Raw genomic sequence first — 17668 nt, 5'->3', positions numbered from 1 at the left:
TTTTTTCGGCAAAAAACGCCTTACTATACATGGTCGTTTTTTCAGTTCAAAACGCCATACTATACATGGTCGTTTTTTCGGCAAAAAACGCCTTACTATACATGGTCGTTTTTTTCGGTTAAAAACGCCTTCCGATACATGGTCGTTTTTTTCGGCTAAAAACGCCATACTATACATGGTCCTTTTTTTCGGCTAAAAACGCCTTACTATACATGGTCGTTTTTTCGGCAAAAAATGCCTTACTATACATGGTCGTTTTTTTTGGTTAAAAACGCCTTACAATACATGATCGTTTTTTCATTTAAAAACGCTTTCCTATAGATGGTGGTTTTTTTTTGGCTAAAAACGCTTTCCAATACACTGTGTTTTTTTCAGTTCAAAACGCCTTACTATACATGGTCGTTTTTTTCGGCTAAAAACGCCTTACTATACATGGTGTTTTTTTTGGTTAAAAACGCCTCACAATACATGGTCGTTTTTTCAGTTAAAAACGCTTTCCTATACATGGTGGTTTTTTTTGGCTAAAAACGCCTTACAATACATGGTCGTGTTTTTCAGTTAAAAACGCCTTCCTATACATGGTCGTTTTTTTCGGCTAAAAACGCCTTACTATACATGGTGTTTTTTTTGGTTAAAAACGCCGCACAATACATGGTCGTTTTTTCAGTTAAAAACGCTTTCCTATACATGGTGGTTTTTTTGGCTAAAAACGCCTTACAATACATGGTCGTGTTTTTCAGTTAAAAACGCCTTCCTATACATGGTCGTTTTTTTCGGCTAAAAAACGCTTACTATACATGGTCGTTTTTGGGGGGCTAAAATACGCCTGACTATAAATAAATGTTTTTTTTTTTTGGCTAAAAACGCCTTACTACACATGGTCGTTTTTTTCGGTGATAAACCTCTGACTATACATGGTCGTTTTTTTGGCTAAAAACGGCTTACTATTTACATGGTCGTATTTTTGGTTAAAAATGCCTTACTATACATGGTTTTTTTTGGGTGGGGGGGATAAAAACGGCTTACTATACAAAGTCGTTTTTTTTTTCGGCTAAAAACGCCTTTCTATACATTTTATAGGAAGGTGTTTTTAGCCCCAAAAAACGACCTTGTATAGCAGTGGTGTCAAACTCATTTCACATTGTGGGCCACATAAAGCCTCGGTAGATGTAAAGTGGGCCGGACCATTAAAATTATACCATACTCTGCTATAAATAACCAAAATAATGTCTTTCCTTTGTTTTGGTCTAAAGAAGCACAAGAACATTAGGAAAATGTTGAAATTTATTAAACAGATTCAGAGGATACTCCATGAATTGCACCTTATTAAAAGTAGTTATTCCGTGTCTCTTTTAAATATTTTCACTTTTAAATTATCCTGCGGGCCTGATCGAACCTCCTTGCGGGCCGGTTCTGGCCTGCGAGCCGTATGTTCGACATCACTACCGTATAGTAAAGGAACTACGGTTCCGTGAGAGCCATATCCTGCCTATTTTAGGTCCCTCCCTATTCCAACACACCTGATTCAAATGATTAGCTCATCAGCAAACTTTGTCGAGGCCTGAACAATTGAATCAGTAGTGTTGGGAGCAGGGAGGGACCTATAACAGGAAGGATATGGCTCTCGAGGGACTGGAGTTCCCTCCCCCTGCACTCAACCATCAGCGACATATGTCGGACATGGGTCTGTTTTGACATTTGGGATAGTGTAAAGTATCCCACTTCAACCGAAGTGAGTAGCCTCTGTTGTCAAAATGGCTGTGGATACAATCAAATTAAAGTACAGTACTGTACAACATTAGCCACGCAAGTATTTACTCTGCTCTGTGGCGCCCTCTGGTGGAGACTTGCCAACATTACAACAGAAGGACCCCTCACACTCGGGAGTATTAGTGTGCTCTGTTGTCGTTTTAACAATCAAATCCGCCCCCCCCAAAAACGTGCAATTGCAACAAGAGCAGAACCAAATAAAAAACACCAGGGACAGTGAGGTCCGTATTTATTAATAGTTCTCCCCCCCCCCCAAAAAATGCACAAGAGAAGAAACAGTCTAAAATTTGCAGATAAACCTTCATCAGAAATGAGCTTTACTTAAGAGCTGTGCGGTTACATAGAACGGGTGTGAGCTTACAAACCTAATGTGTATTTAAAAAAAAAAAAAAAAAAAAAAGATGCTAACATGAAACACCTTTTATAAAACGTTGACTTGCTCCAAAGTGAAGATGAAAATTTAGCGGGACTAAAAAGTCTCTGAAATGTTGACATCAAGCGCCAATGCGCTTTGAATTTCGGTGTGATAGCTACCAGTTGAAAGGGACATATATTATTTCCATATAACTTACACAGTCCATCCTCCTCAGTCACTTTCCGTTTCTATTCCTTCATTTGAGACCGCAGCAGACTGCTCAGCGTATTGCTTCCTCCCGCTGAACACGTACAATTACAGTTCAACTCTTCCGTTCGGCCTTCAACCTTTGTGGACGAAAACAAACACTGTCGTACCTTCATCAAACGTATTCATTTTATCGGCTGGTGTGAATCAAATAAAAATAGTCGTCCGCCAAGGTCCTGAGGTAAATCAGATTTAGGAAGGAAAAAAAAAACTATCAAAAATAGAGAGAGAGTGTATAACATTTGGTGTATAAATACGGATAAAACAGTTGCGGTGGTGAGAAAGTGGACGCAACCGATCAAGGACACTTCTTGAAACACGAGAGGGCGGCGCTAGTTATCGCACATGTGCTGACATCACGTTCTTCCAAACACTCGTGTTATTTTAGTGGCGTTCAGTCGCTCATAATACAAAACAACAACAACAACAACAAACACGGCTGTGAGAGACCCGGCAGCTGATAACGGCGGTGTTTGGTGGGTCGCGCGGCCATCACTTGATCATCATGTGCTTTAAATAACAAGGGAAGACTTTCTATTTCGTTTCACCGGCAGGCGGAGAAGAGCCCAGCAGAGGAGATTTTGGAGAGACCTAAAAGATGGAAGAAAATAGCAACATCTGATTTTATCGTCTGTCTGCGGCAGAATCACAACTTTTCCTGTTTGCATGTGGACTACGCTTCACATGCAGTGAACCTATTGAGACACTCGTAGCTCGAAAGATGCCTGCGTCTGTGGAGGTGTTGCGTAATGTATAAGGGAAGTGACAACGGTCACTACAGTGGACAGCGAAGCATGTTATCAGGTTACAGCGTTGCATGAAAAAATGAGCTGAGGAAACCCTGAAGTGAGCTTTACTGACGCCTAAATTGTCCAAAGGTGTGAGCACTATCGAAGACGGTTGGGGTGGAGACGATCTACGTTCACTTACGGGGGAAGGAGGCTTGGCAAAGTTGAGGTGAGCGTAGAGAAGCACGGCGATGTCATTCTGGCTGGCCTCCAGAGCGATGGAGAGCGCAGTGCTGCCATCCTAAAACACGTGCGCAAGAAGATGGCGTTCAACAGGGCACAGTATTGGAAACTGACTTTTTCTTTTTATATCATGAATATAAACAGCTGGCTCTATGGAGGGGAAAATGATCCAAGCAAGTTTTCTTTTGTGATCCCGACACGCCACTCACGTTGTCAGTGAGGGTGGCGTCACAGCCGGGCACAGACAGTAGCTGTCGCACAATGTCCACGTGACCGTGCTCGCAGGCGCACATGAGCGCCGTGGAGCCGTCTTCGTCGCGGATGTTGACTTGGGCCCCGCAGGACAGAAGGGCCCGCACCATGTCCCCCCGCCCGTGGCTGACCGCCAGCATCAGTGCCGTCTGACCCGCCTGGGAGACACAATGGAAAACGGGAAAATTTCTTTTAGCCTTCAAAGACTGAGCAGGGGGGGTTATGTAATGATGTAATTTAAATGATGTTACGTTTAAGGAGGGTAGAAAATGGATATTTGATCGGGTGAATTTCAAAAACAGAACTGGATTTAAGTAAGAGTATACCCTTTGTTCTGAAAAAAAAGGGTCTTAATTCTAAAAACAAGAAGGTCATTATTCTCCGAAAACAGGACAATAATAGACTTTTTGTTGAAAATGCCTTCATTCGAGTAACGTCAGATTCATGTGATGACACGTCACACTCGACTCAGCTAGTAATTGACCCAATGCTGTACAATAAAGTAGAGAGCTGGACTTTGTTTACTACGTTAAATTTACTGGTGCATCGATCCCCATCTTGTTAGCCGAAGAGCATTATTTCCCAAGTTTGTTGTGCTTTTTCTTGTTTTCCCGTAAACGTTCAAAATCCTGATTGAGAGAACGGTGAGGCCTTGCAGTAACAGCATGCGGGCAACAGAGGGCGCACCTGGCTGGCCTTGGCGTTGACGTCTCCAGTGCGCAGCAGCTGCAGGACAGCTTGAAGGTCACCGTCCGAGTGGAACGCAGCCAGAGCGGTTAGCATGATGGCCGTGTAGCCCGCCTTGTTCTGCTTGTTGGCATTACATAGACCTGTCGGATAAGTGACAACGGTCACTACAGTGGACAGCGAAGCATGTTATCAGGTTACAGCGTTGCATGAAAAAATGAGCTGAGGAAACCCTGAAGTGAGCTTTACTGACGCCTAAATTGTCCAAAGGTGTGAGCACTATCGAAGACGGTTGGGGTGGAGACGATCTACGTTCACTTACGGGGGAAGGAGGCTTGGCAAAGTTGAGGTGAGCGTAGAGAAGCACGGCGATGTCATTCTGGCTGGCCTCCAGAGCGATGGAGAGCGCAGTGCTGCCATCCTAAAACACGTGCGCAAGAAGATGGCGTTCAACAGGGCACAGTATTGGAAACTGACTTTTTCTTTTTATATCATGAATATAAACAGCTGGCTCTATGGAGGGGAAAATGATCCAAGCAAGTTTTCTTTTGTGATCCCGACACGCCACTCACGTTGTCAGTGAGGGTGGCGTCACAGCCGGGCACAGACAGTAGCTGTCGCACAATGTCCACGTGACCGTGCTCGCAGGCGCACATGAGCGCCGTGGAGCCGTCTTCGTCGCGGATGTTGACTTGGGCCCCGCAGGACAGAAGGGCCCGCACCATGTCCCCCCGCCCGTGGCTGACCGCCAGCATCAGTGCCGTCTGACCCGCCTGGGAGACACAATGGAAAACGGGAAAATTTCTTTTAGCCTTCAAAGACTGAGCAGGGGGGGTTATGTAATGATGTAATTTAAATGATGTTACGTTTAAGGAGGGTAGAAAATGGATATTTGATCGGGTGAATTTCAAAAACAGAACTGGATTTAAGTAAGAGTATACCCTTTGTTCTGAAAAAAAAGGGTCTTAATTCTAAAAACAAGAAGGTCATTATTCTCCGAAAACAGGACAATAATAGACTTTTTGTTGAAAATGCCTTCATTCGAGTAACGTCAGATTCATGTGATGACACGTCACACTCGACTCAGCTAGTAATTGACCCAATGCTGTACAATAAAGTAGAGAGCTGGACTTTGTTTACTACGTTAAATTTACTGGTGCATCGATCCCCATCTTGTTAGCCGAAGAGCATTATTTCCCAAGTTTGTTGTGCTTTTTCTTGTTTTCCCGTAAACGTTCAAAATCCTGATTGAGAGAACGGTGAGGCCTTGCAGTAACAGCATGCGGGCAACAGAGGGCGCACCTGGCTGGCCTTGGCGTTGACGTCTCCAGTGCGCAGCAGCTGCAGGACAGCTTGAAGGTCACCGTCCGAGTGGAACGCAGCCAGAGCGGTTAGCATGATGGCCGTGTAGCCCGCCTTGTTCTGCTTGTTGGCATTACATAGACCTGTCGGATAAAAAAAAAAAAAAGGATGTTTAGAAAAAATAATGTGGATGGTCCTTTGTCATCAAATATTTGCCGGCTACTAATGAGGTCAAATGTGATATTAAGTGCACAGATGTACGCCTTTAAACCACTGTTTGCTAGGCAGAACTTGTGGTTGAAAAAAAAGTGTCCATTATCAGTCTCACTATGTTGTTTCCTTGGGAACCGGGGGCAGAGGGCCCCCACATGCAGGGTCAACCCATAATGTCTGTAAAAAAAAAAAAAGTAACGCTTTGAAGTGCCCCCCCCCCCCACCAAATCTGCACAACTCACCGGTGTCGAGCAGCAGTTTCACCACGGGGAAGTTGGAGTGCGAGACGGTATAATGCAGCGCCGTGTTGCCGTTGCCGTCCGCCATGTTGATGACAAACTGCAGCAACTGAGGCGAGATGGCGGCGAAAGCGTCCATGTAGGCCCGGACCGCCGCCACGTCCGCCGCCTTGTGGCACGACACGCGAAGCCACTCCTGCAGCACGCCGGTGTACGCCTCCCTCTGGGTGGAAACACAATCAGGACAAGTGATGTATTAGGATGACGACAAAAATCATTCGAACAAATAAATGTGTGGCTTTATCGCTTCGACTTTTCATGAATCAAGAAACTTTGCGTTAACACCTTGACTGCACTTCTTAAGCAGTGAACGTATCTCGGCACTATATGAAAAAAATACATGAAATATAGATGTCAAAATGAAGCATACATTGCAGCCTGCGCAATTTGGAAATTGGATTAATTCTTCAATCCGAATTAAAATAAACATGCCGAAGTGTTTTAATGAGGATGAGGCATACCGCTCCTTGCTGGCTGAAGGCGTTGGGCTCTCCAAGGGCCTTTTGAAGGTCACAAAGAGCCGACTTCAGGCTGTCACTTAGTTCCAACCTGGAATGACGACAATGTAGGCTGCTGATGGTTTGTCAGCACGTCATTTTGCCGCTCCACAAATCCCTCAGGACCTTACCTGACTTGTTTTGTGGGGATGCTCACGGACACAGGCTCAGATTCTGATTGCCCGGAGGGGTCGCCGGTCTCCGCCTGCTGCCCGGCAATCTCTGAAGTTTGAGTGGCACATTGAGGGGCTGCTGAGGAGGTAACGTGCGACATTGATTCAGTGCTGGCGGCCGACGTCGGGCCGACGGGCTCTTGGCAGGCAGAACCGTTGGCCGGGCACGGGGAAACCGGGCTGGCGCCAGGCGTTGATATCTGGGGGCGACATTCTGGAGCCACGGCCTCGGTCGCCAGTGACGGTTGTGATTTGTCCGCGGTTGCCGGCGGAGAGTCGGAGCGGCCGTCCAGCGAATGGACGGTTGTCTGCCGAGGTACGTCGCCCTCTAGAGGCCGGGAGTACTGCTGGTGGTCGGCGGTGCACTCTGGCAGTTTTTCCCTGGCTTCGTGATACTCGCTGGAGTCGCTCTCCTCGTCCGAGCTGCTGCTGTCATCGGATGACGTCGACTCGTAACTGTGAGTAAAGAAAAGAAAAGAAAAAAAAAAGCACACTTTTGTGATGCCAATTTTTAGGTTACAGGGTGCACGAAAGGGTTAAATGACACATACCCGCCATTAACGCCAATGAACTGGAGGTTTTTCTTGGTCGACGGAGAGCCCGGTTCACCCTCTGCTTTCCGCTTCATGATGGACCTCAGAGAGGATTGGGGAGACGAGGCTGTGCAAAATCAGTTCAAATCAGTCCTTTTAAGCGCGGCAGAACGGCGGCGAGGAGCAGCGCCTTCGACAAGAAGCTTACCAGCGGCGTGGCCGTCTTGAAGCGTCTCCGCGCCGGTTTCCGGGTGAGTCTCGCCCTCTTTGAAGTACACGGCGGCAATCTGATTGCCGGCCGTGCCGACGACAACGGCGGGGTTGGATACGGGCGTGGATGTGGACAACTCGCTCTTGAGAATGTCGCGCACTTGCTTGGAGCTGACTGCAATCGGCAACCCCAGCGCGGCTTCTGCAGAAGGAAACCGTTTATTACACTTCGCATTATTCACGACGTACTTTTTACGTACCTAGCTAGTTTTTTTTTTTTCTTTCAATAAACACAAGAAACACATTAATTTGTATTGCCATAAACAGCATCGCATTTATTGTAGATGTTTTGGTCTTATAGGCCAGGCTTAGCCTGAAATAAAGGCAAATGAACCATGAATTTAGATGTAAGATCATTTACCTTCACTTAACGCTAACCTGTCGTCTTTTAACTCATTCAATCCCAGCCATTTTCACCGGAGCAACCCCCTCAATCAAAGCGCTTTACTGGATTTTGACTGATCTTGCAAGGCCCACAGAATATTTGGTTCTAATGCTATATAAACATGGAGCCTACCAAAATAAAGTTTGGACTCTCTTCCTTCAGCAGAAAAAAAATTGTTTCTATCTTTTTCTATTCTTCAGCAATCAGCATTACAAATTGGCTAAGTTTCGTGAAAATGGCGATTCCTGGGCAAAAAACGGAGAAAGAGAGCTTTTTGTAAAAGCATGCATTTCAAGCACGTGAGGCACCACTGCCACCTACTGGTCGCTTTTTTACATGATTTACAATGCAAACGGCTTATTGTCATTCACAGATTGCATCAGACCCTCCTCCTCTCTATGACGCAAAAAAAAGACTTAGACGTACAAGTATGTCCTTGGTAGGCGGGGCCTAATTTTAAAAAGACGTACAAGTGCGTCTTGTGGAATGAAAGCGTGAAGCATTCGCTACGACAAAATGTTATCGAACAAGTCAATCGCAAATCAGATTACAACAACAGCAAAAAAAAACTGAACCAGAAAATGTACTTGGCAATTCGTAAACTTTGCGATTCAGCTCCTTGATCATAAAACAGCAAAACGTTGACTGAGATATCGATTCGAAAGCGTCGAGGATGTCTTAGGAAAGTTCAGCTCGACTGCCCAATATCACGGACATTTTTGAGCCGTCGATGGAATCGTTCTTTCAGTACCTGCCGAGTCGTCAGATTGTCCTCCGCGGTGGCCCTCCAACAGCGGCAACGGGGAGCTGCAGCGGACCGCTCGGAGCAGAGTGCCCACCTCCACCACCGTGGGCTGCTCCAGCGTGTACACTTGGATGCCGACGGTCCTCTGTTCCTTTTGCGGGCACTGCTGCGTGAAGCTGACCACCGTCTGCAGGTTGCCGTCCTGCAGCTCCTGCCAGCCCATCGTGGTGGCCCTCACCGGATGCTCGGCCCGAGGACCCTTGTCCTTCTGGGCGGACGTCGCTCGCAGCTGCGCGGCGTGCAGCTCGTCCATCATTCTTTTGAGCTGACCCTCCAGATGAACCACTTGGTTCTTCAGAGCCTCGGCCTCGGGTAGGAGCCCCAGATCCACCTCCCGAACACCCACCCCGACTTGGCGACTGCTCTTCTCGCCCTCCGGTCCCACTCCGATCGTGCGCAGCTCCCGTTTAGAATCCGGTCTGGCCCCGGCCACGATAACGGTGTCCTCAATCTCGCATCCCGAGTCTTGTTTGGAGCCTTCCGGCGCGGCGGGAGACATCGGCCCCGATGGCTTGTTGGCATCCTTGGCTCCCGCGCTGACTTCTTCTTCCGGAATGTCGATGTACAGCTCTCCTCGGCTGCGGCCTCGGTTGAAGCCCATGGTGTGGCCCAGAAACTTCTGGCTCTTCAGTTGGACGCTGAGCTGCCGCTTCTCTTCCTGCAGCACGGAAATCTTCACCTGGAGCACAGGGATGGTCTTCACCTGCTCCTCCAGGTCTCGGATCTTCCTGAGGGCAGCCGCCATCTGCTCGCGGACGTGCTGCAGGTGCGCCGGAGTGGGTGTGACCGGGGTGGACAGTCCAGAGTTAATTGGAGTAAAAGTTCCTCCCCCTCCGCCGCCGCCCCCTCCTGCCCCGTGGGCCCGGTTGTAGCTGTGCGCGCTGCTAATGGAGGTGTTGGAGCCCACCACGCTGCTGTGCATGCTTCCCAGGTTGGAGAAGCGCCTTCCTTCTTTCTCCTCCTCCAGCTTCCGCCGCGCATCCAACAAGGTCTTCTCAACGCGGGCAGTGCTGAAGTTGGGCCTGTGGGCGGTGTGGTAGCCCGGAGCGCAGTACGAGAAAGAGGAGTGGCGACTGTCCACGCTGGCATTGGAGCACAGCGACTCGGTGGAGGTCCACCAGGAGCCGGTGTAACCGTAGCCGCCGCCGCCGCGAGGCAGCGAGCCGTAGCGCGGCCGCCGTTGAATGGGCACCCGCTTGATGGTGTTCCCCTTCTCGATGTCGTTGACATATTTGAGGAAGTCCAGGTCCAGACGGTAGCCGTAGGGGGTCTCCACTGAGTAGGGCGCCTCCTGTTCCTTGCCGTGCAAGGAGGGGGTTGCTGGCGAGCTGAGCTTCCCTGTGAGCGGAAGGAAATCAACTTGAAACAAACGGAAATCTGCGTCTAATCTTGGGCTCAGACTTTAGAAAATGGGATCAACTCCGGGCCGCTGGGTTATTTGTGTACGCGGGCTGGACAATGAGGCGGGGATGTGATTTATAAACTCCTCCTTTCCAATGATGTCATCACAATTGATTTTCCCATTGTGCCATAGCAATCACCATTGAGCGTTGATAAATGCCGTACCTGGGAAGCCGGGGTCCATATGCAGCACTTGAGCCATTTTAGGAAGGAGGCTGCTAGCAGATTACTCGCACCTGGAGAGAGGGGGGGCACAGAAACATTTGAATTTACTTGAACAGTGAGCACCAGTTCAGAAAAATGCTGCAGTTGCTGAAACGATACTCAAGAGTGACATATTATCCCTCGCAATGTGTGGCGACACTGGATGACTTCATTTACCTCTCAGTGGTAAAAGATTTCAGATGTGCGGAGCTGTACACGTACACACGAGTCCTCACTTTCGCTTTTTCGGCACATCACTGTTATTGTGCAACTCCAGTTTGCCGAGCCCTCCCTCCCCCATCCTCCCGTCTCCTGCCTCCCCCATCCTCCTCCCCACCCCCCAGCTAATTTTATCCGTCCATTTTTCTGAGCGTGGCGGGTCACAGTCTCCTGTGCGTGTTTGTTTCTCTTCGTAGTCTGCGTAGAAGAGGAGTTACGGGGGGAAAAGTTTCCTGGCAGCCAATTCCAGGACAGAGGTTTGAGACTTGCAGCCTTATTAGGAATCGTCTGCACACGCAAAGTTCTGCCTCGCAAAATCAGGGTTTACGCACGCACACATGCACACACGCAATTTTTCTCTTTTTTTTTCCCCCCCATTTATTTTCAGCTGCTTTCTCCACCATTTGCCCAAATGTCAGCTGACGATCAGGAGTTCTCAGCTGGCCTCCCTGTGCTCTGTGCTAATTGCTCGAGACCGTCATACATTTTCCTCAAACACATGACGGCTTGTTCCTTCCCACGAAGCCCATAAACTCGTCCCGCCCCCCCCCCCCCAGTTGGTCCATTTGGAAACAAATTAACTTCCTCGGTCATAGAGGATGTAATATTTAACCCAGATCTAACATGAGTTCCAGTGTTGGGTGTATTACTTAATTTGTTTAATTTATTTTATTCATGAGATCCCCCATTACAATCTTCCAGGCTACTGATCTACTCTGCAAGTCTTATTGCTAGCTTGGGTTTAATTAACCCTTTCATGCACCAAAAATGATAACCTGTAACCCCGATAAGGTGATAGGCTGTCCACTGGTGTGACCGCCGTCCCTGAAAGGGTTAAACTAATATTTTGGAAGACAAAATGAGAGTGATAAGTAAAAAGACAATTGTGGTTCCATTTTAGGAGTAGGGTCCAAAAGTCCCAAGGAAAGTTGGTCTTTCAAAAGTAAGAGTATCATTTGCAATTGATTTGGCATCATGTCTTGTTGAAGGACTTGGATCTATGAAAGCAGGGATGCCCATTACGGCGATCGCGATCGACCGGTAGATCGCCGATTGGTCCCAAGTCAATCGCAAAGAATATGAATCTAGAGGGCCGAGGGAAGCACTTTAAAATGGTACATGTGAGCTACGATAGTTAACAGGCTGCAAAAGTGCGTCGCATGCCTCCGTGTCATGGCGTGCGTGTGTATGTGCGTGCGCGTGCGTGGAAACGGGTCGATCGGGGGAGGTTGGTTGATCGAAAAGTCGATCTTCGGTCCAAAAAGTTTGGGCGCCCCTGTGTTAAAGTTAAGTCATACGTTACAATGCCAGGTCCTACAAAATCGCAAAGCAAAACCATTACCTTAAAATGCCCAAAAAATAGTTATATGGAATGGATTACATGTTGCCGATGAGTATCACTTTCTTTTTTTTTTTATTGGCTTTATAAGTATGATTGAGTGTGAGAGCGTGTCTTATGTGTGTGGCATTGTCAATTTTCTAGTCAGGGTCGTTCTCTCTTTTGCGACTCCACTCACTCGCTGGCTGGTAAAAAAAGTAGGGCGCTTGGAAACGCTGACTAAATGCACTTGGTATGTTTGAAGTCCCACAGTCAGTTTAATGTGTCGCTGCGATTCCTCTTCTTATCTGCAGCCTTCATCACCTGCTCATACCAACACTGCCACACACACACACACACACACACACACACACACACACACACACACACACACACACACACACACACACACACACGCTCATATATACAAGCGCGGCCTTTTTGACATTGGGGCATCGCGTGACGCTTGCCACATGTCAAGCCGAGAGACAGTTCCTGTCTTAAATTTGAAAGGTTTGATAAGTTAGCCAACCGTATTGGAGGAAACTTTCCGAGAGGAATTTGTTCCAGCAGTTCGGGATGACTTCTCACAACAAGCCGGGATTTATGGAGAAGGGAAAATGGGTGTTGGGAACTACATGAAGACAAAACGGCGATGTGGAATGATTACAATCAAGAATGAAAGCGAAGCGGTTTTGGCACTGTTTAACTCCAGTGTGGAATGAAAAGTGTCACATTGATGTTTCATGTTGGACAGAGCGGGACAGTGTGTGCGTGTGGAGGGGCGGAGCTGCCAGAGGACAGTTGATGAGATATAATTAGAGCGCCCGGCTACGCAACCAAACATCCTCAACCCGGCCGACTCGTGGCCGAGTCTCAGTTCAACTTTTGAGACACAAAAAACTTTTGATCTTTTTTCCCACATCAGCGCATGAAAAAGAAAAAGAGAGGGGGAAAAAAAAATTAAAAAACGCCCACAGCAACAAGCCTCCCTCCGCATCTGTCTCGCTGGCAGTAACACCCCCCCCCCCCTTGTGTGCATGCTCCACACTGAGAGTTCCATTGAGATGACAAGCGAACAGAGACACACTGTTCTCACTCAATTTCTAAGCCTTTCTACAGAAAAATGTAGTCATTTACGGTCAAATAAAACCCTTTGTCTCCATGTTTGCTCTTCTGACTCGAAATTCTACTGAACCTCATTCTTTGAAAAAAGTGTAACAGGCCTACCGCTGTCAAGTACGTTGCCAATTATCGTCTCTTTATGCAAGACGCTGGAAAATGATTTTCTGGCAAAGCTCAGTCACTTTGAAATGCACACTAGCCCCACCTATGGGACAGGGGTGGAATATCATCAACTGCAACATTCACAGAAGTAGAGATGGGCGTTCCGTCCCTGGCCCCCCCCCCCTCTTCCCAACCCCTCCTCACCCCCCACCTCTGCCGTCATCGTCACTCCCACTGCGTCACGCGCGGACGTTTGGTTTATTTTTTCCGTCTTGAGTCAGAGTTAATGATTCTTGTTAGCTTGATGGAATCAACTGGAATCATTCAGTTGATTCCCAGCTGACTTTGGGCGGCCATGAAGTGGTCGCCAGCCAATGGCGGGGTGCATATTACAAACCTGTGTTCACACGCAAATAAATTCACACTTTTGAACACTTTTGAGTGAGGGGGATATACAGTAGCTGGAGAATACCCAGACCAGCACGGTGATAATATGTAAACTCTATTAGTCGACTACAACGTCAACTCAAGGAAGCTCCTTCGCTATGGAACAACTCTAATAGAAGGCTTTTGCTCTTATTTCACTTCCTAAAAAATGTTTTTGACTACCCTGTTAGCATAGGCTAGTGAGCGACTAGCGCCGTGCTGGGGTTGACAAATGACATACAAATCCAGGTTCCGTCGCCGCAGAACTCCGTCATAAACCGAGGACCTCCCGTGAATGAATGAATAGTTGATTATGTGTCGAATCTATCAAGGAAAAGTAATCCGCAGCCTAGCCTCCAGGCACCAAACCGCCATTCTTCAGCTTTCCGATGACTTTCTCCGAGCAAACCTCAAGCAGGACAAAAGTGCAGCTCCACCCCTTTCGCGTTGATCCCTTCCAGTGCATCTGCGTGCCATGTTAATGGAGGTTAACTCCTCCTAGGCCCGCCTTTAAGATTAAAAGCCTCGCGTGGTTAAGATGCAGGTCAGTGTGTGCCGAATGCACATCTGTGGAATGTCCTGCAAGATTTGAACCGCATTACACGTTTGACCTCCCACGACGCACCGACAGCAGCAATTCCCACGCGGCGGTATCGACAAGATGTGTTTCGCAGTATCTAGAGCGAGTCACTTCAAAAGCTCAGGACCACCCCGAAGAGTCATTTCAGATTCTCTCTGGGTTGCGACTCCTCCAAGCGTATCAAACGCACCGCTTCCACTCAAACTGAGTCACCTCACTGCTGTTGCCATTACAAAGGATTAAATTGCAGTAATGCAAAGTCAGAAATACCACCTTCTATGAGGAGTTTTTCCACCGACGTTCCCAGGCCCGGGAATGGTTTTTGAATTAAGAAGCAAAGACCATATTTTCCAGTTCATACCAGCAACGACGGGGGCTCGCTCGTCGCTGGTCTCCTTCAACGGCCGTCCTCCTTCAACGGCCGTCCTCCTTTCACACTTTTTTTAGGCCAGCACCTGAGAGAAAACAACAAGCAAGAAGGCTTAAGAATGTAGCCGACAACCTTTACCCAAAGGGGTAAAAAAAGAACGCAAAATTCAGGAAGGAAGCTAGTACGTAGAGTTGTGACAAGTGGTCATCAGAGGCGTCGTTCGCAACGCCATTAAAGTTGTTGACGCAGAGATAAAAACAGACTTATGTCAGGGTGGTAGAGGCCGGCCCCCGCAACGCTCTAAACACCACTCGCAACGCCAGCAAAAACATTCCAGTCGTTCTCAGAGACACCGCGGATGTGAACAATAAAGCCCCAGCGAGACACTGATCACAGTTTGACCTGCTTGCGGTGCAGCCGGCCAGTGTGAGCATCTTCTCGGGATGGGAGCCTCCCTGCAGTGCGATTGGGAAATGTTTTCTTTGAACAGCTGCACAGGTCACCTTCAAGACTCCAGGCGAAGACCATGAGCCGCAAACCACATGACCGCCGAGCGGCGTAGTTCAGTTTACCATCGCGCGGTTTGGGACGATAAATCTGACCTTGTGTTTGCACCGCGAGGGGATGTGACAGCAAAATAGTGTGACATCACAGCAGCGCGACAATCAGGCGAAAACTAGCCAACTAAAGCCAAATCCCCCAACACGCAGAAACTCTAAACACATTCACTGACACCCACATCACTCACAGGGCTAGGCCCCGCCTTTTAAAACAAAACAAATGCATAAAAAACATGCTAGAGTAGAACAGCTTTCAGTAGAATGTGAGGATAGTGTCACCAAATGGACAGAAATAATTCTTGCAGCTCACATGCATGCGATTATGAAAAAAAAAAATAATAAATAAAGATTATTTTGACTGATATTAAAATCACAATCAATAAACTATTATTCAATTATTTTAAAACTGTATTTATTCAACCACCCAAATTCAACAGCTCAAAAATAAATCAGTAAGATAGTAAAATTATATATTTGACTAATAGTAACAAAAACACGAAGTAAAAATAAAAATATGAGCTGTTCCTGCTGTGTGCGTCTCGGCATAGCACGGCGGTGTGGTTATTAGCATGTATGAATGAGACAGATTAAGCTAAAAAGAAAATTGCCATTGAGCTTTATTAATGTAACTTGCTTTTTACAGTATTTCCATATTCCCCTGAATGTATGTGCTACTACAGTGCTTATGTGTAAATACTCGTTATTTGAAGGACTATCACTCCCGCTACTCCATGCTAATTTTAGCCCGTCAATGGGATTTTACATTGACTGCTAGCGTCAACCCTGGCGATTGTCATTCAACAGCTTAAAGCATTTATTGTTGCCAAAAAGCGGATCTGTTACTGTGTTGTTAAAGGACGTTGTATAAAATTCATGATCGTCGACACATTTCTTGTTCCAGATGCGTTTTCTCGGTGGCGGTAACTTCTGACTGTGGAAGCACGTAAGATGGTAGATCTTACCAAACTGAAGCCGAATGTACAGTTTGTTGCTATCAGGGCTTTACATTCCTTTGCTGTGTAGAGAGTGCGTGCGTGGTGGATAAGTAATGTGACTGTGTCTGCTGATTGTCAAACTTCCACATAAGCCAGCTAGCAGCGACATTTTTTTTTTCCCCAAGTCATATTTGAGTGACCTTTTCGAAAGATCATAACAAGCCTCGTTGTTGTTGTTCCCGTTGCTGAGCTCATTGTGTCACGTCAGAGGCGCTGCGCTCAGAGGGCGGAGTGTGTAGGAACAAACCTTTTTGCCGAACTGCAAATGACAAAGAGCCATTCATGCACAGCTCCCCGTTCCACAGCTGGTTCTAATTTAAATAGAGGAGGGGCATCGCCGAGGAAGACAGACAGCATGTGAGCGTTTGGCAAGTAGTCCAGCTCAAAACAAACAAATAGCTGTTTGGGACCCGCACGCTGACGGTGCAACTCGCCGACACCGTCGAAAGTCTTCCCACTCCTACGGAGCCACAAACAAAGCTGTAGTCAGGTATCAACTGGTGATGTGAGAGCTGGGATTCAGCCCCTTCGAATTTGTCAGGAGCAACTTTCGCAATGACACTTCCCCCGTCTAATTGGCATTAATGTGTTGAGCTCAGATGGAGGAAAGGTTTACAGGAAAGGGAGAAACCCCTCCAAGGACCTTGGTAACAACCCAGTCACTTCCTCCCAACAAAAGAAAAAAATATATAAACGAAAAGGGATGACGTGAATGAAAAGTGAAATGTTTTAAAATGGAAGCCGTGGCCCACCAATGTGAATCACTGCAAATCCAGGATGTAGTCAACTCCCAGATGGGCAAGAGTACAGATGAGGGAGATCCCCACACAAGATCACAAGAACAACTAACAAAAAGTCCAAGTGTAATTTAAAATGTCTTCGCCCCGACGATAACTATGATTTCTGCATTCCACGTCTAAAAATACTCAAGACAAAAGAGCGCACTCATGAGGAGCAGAGGCAGCACTTTATATCTCTCCGGACCGAAGCTCATTTATGGTCAAGACTTTCTTTCCTCGGGGTGGGGGCTTTAATGAAGACACACGAAGCGGTTACACAACAGCAGGGACGTGTGTATTCGCTGAGACGTCTTGCGTCCGCCTCTTTGCTCCATGTGGAAAACAGATGGCTTCTTTCGGTCCGCTATATAATACGGCAACAAAACGTATACAGTATAACAACCAGATTGTTAACATAAGGAGACCTTAGTGTTGCGGAATCTGAATGACGCATATGGCGACACGGTGAAGCCGTGGCGGGCCAATGGGACGTCGCCACCGCCGAGACGCTGCCCTTTTGGAAAAATCCCTGCTCCTTGCATTAAAAAAGGGTGGTGGGATGGAGGAGCGAGTATGAGGATGGCGACGTGCTGAGCGGTCTGGTGCTGGCCTTAAAAGGGAGGGGCCGCTCGGCTCGCATTACTCCTTGAGCAGAGTCAAACGGCCGGCGGCCCGGCTATTGGGTCATCCCGACAGGAAACTGAGCAAGGGAGAGGCACCGGAAAGAAACAAGCTAAAAAAGAAAAAAAAAAAAAACAGGCGGGGGTTGGGGATTTGGTAGAAAATGGCTTAATGGAGAGGGGGTGGGGT

The 17668-nt window shown here is 47.4% G+C and overlaps 1 protein-coding gene across 3 annotated transcripts in view; it reads right to left on the bottom strand.

The window, feature by feature from the left end:
• Window positions 1-1982: 1982 nt before the first annotated feature.
• kank2 (KN motif and ankyrin repeat domains 2) overlaps window positions 1983-17668 on the bottom strand; it is a 31791-nt gene continuing 16105 nt past the window's right edge. Inside the window, exons 2-13 of one of the 3 annotated variants that reach the window (XM_019875852.1) lie at window positions 14516-14609; window positions 10346-10416; window positions 8726-10117; window positions 7528-7731; window positions 7338-7446; window positions 6745-7242; window positions 6578-6665; window positions 6060-6279; window positions 5605-5747; window positions 4875-5075; window positions 4625-4723; window positions 1983-2983 (exon numbers count right to left, since the gene is read on the bottom strand). In XM_019875852.1, the coding sequence (XP_019731411.1) occupies window positions 2927-2983; window positions 4625-4723; window positions 4875-5075; window positions 5605-5747; window positions 6060-6279; window positions 6578-6665; window positions 6745-7242; window positions 7338-7446; window positions 7528-7731; window positions 8726-10117; window positions 10346-10382 (3048 nt within the window). In that variant the 5' untranslated portion in view covers window positions 10383-10416; window positions 14516-14609 and the 3' untranslated portion in view covers window positions 1983-2926. Of the gene's footprint in view, window positions 2984-4624; window positions 4724-4874; window positions 5076-5604; window positions 5748-6059; window positions 6280-6577; window positions 6666-6744; window positions 7243-7337; window positions 7447-7527; window positions 7732-8725; window positions 10118-10345; window positions 10417-10561; window positions 10634-14515; window positions 14610-17668 lie in introns of those variants that run through there. The other 2 variants (XM_019875854.1, XM_019875853.1) reach the window with 2 other exon arrangements.

The sequence above is a fragment of the Hippocampus comes genome, unplaced genomic scaffold (assembly GCF_001891065.2).
Source record: "Hippocampus comes isolate QL1 unplaced genomic scaffold, H_comes_QL1_v1.1 scaffold93, whole genome shotgun sequence".
NCBI classification, from domain to species: domain Eukaryota; kingdom Metazoa; phylum Chordata; class Actinopteri; order Syngnathiformes; family Syngnathidae; genus Hippocampus; species Hippocampus comes.
The sequence above is the reverse complement of the archived record's forward strand: the minus strand, read 5'-3'. Positions and strand labels throughout refer to the sequence as shown.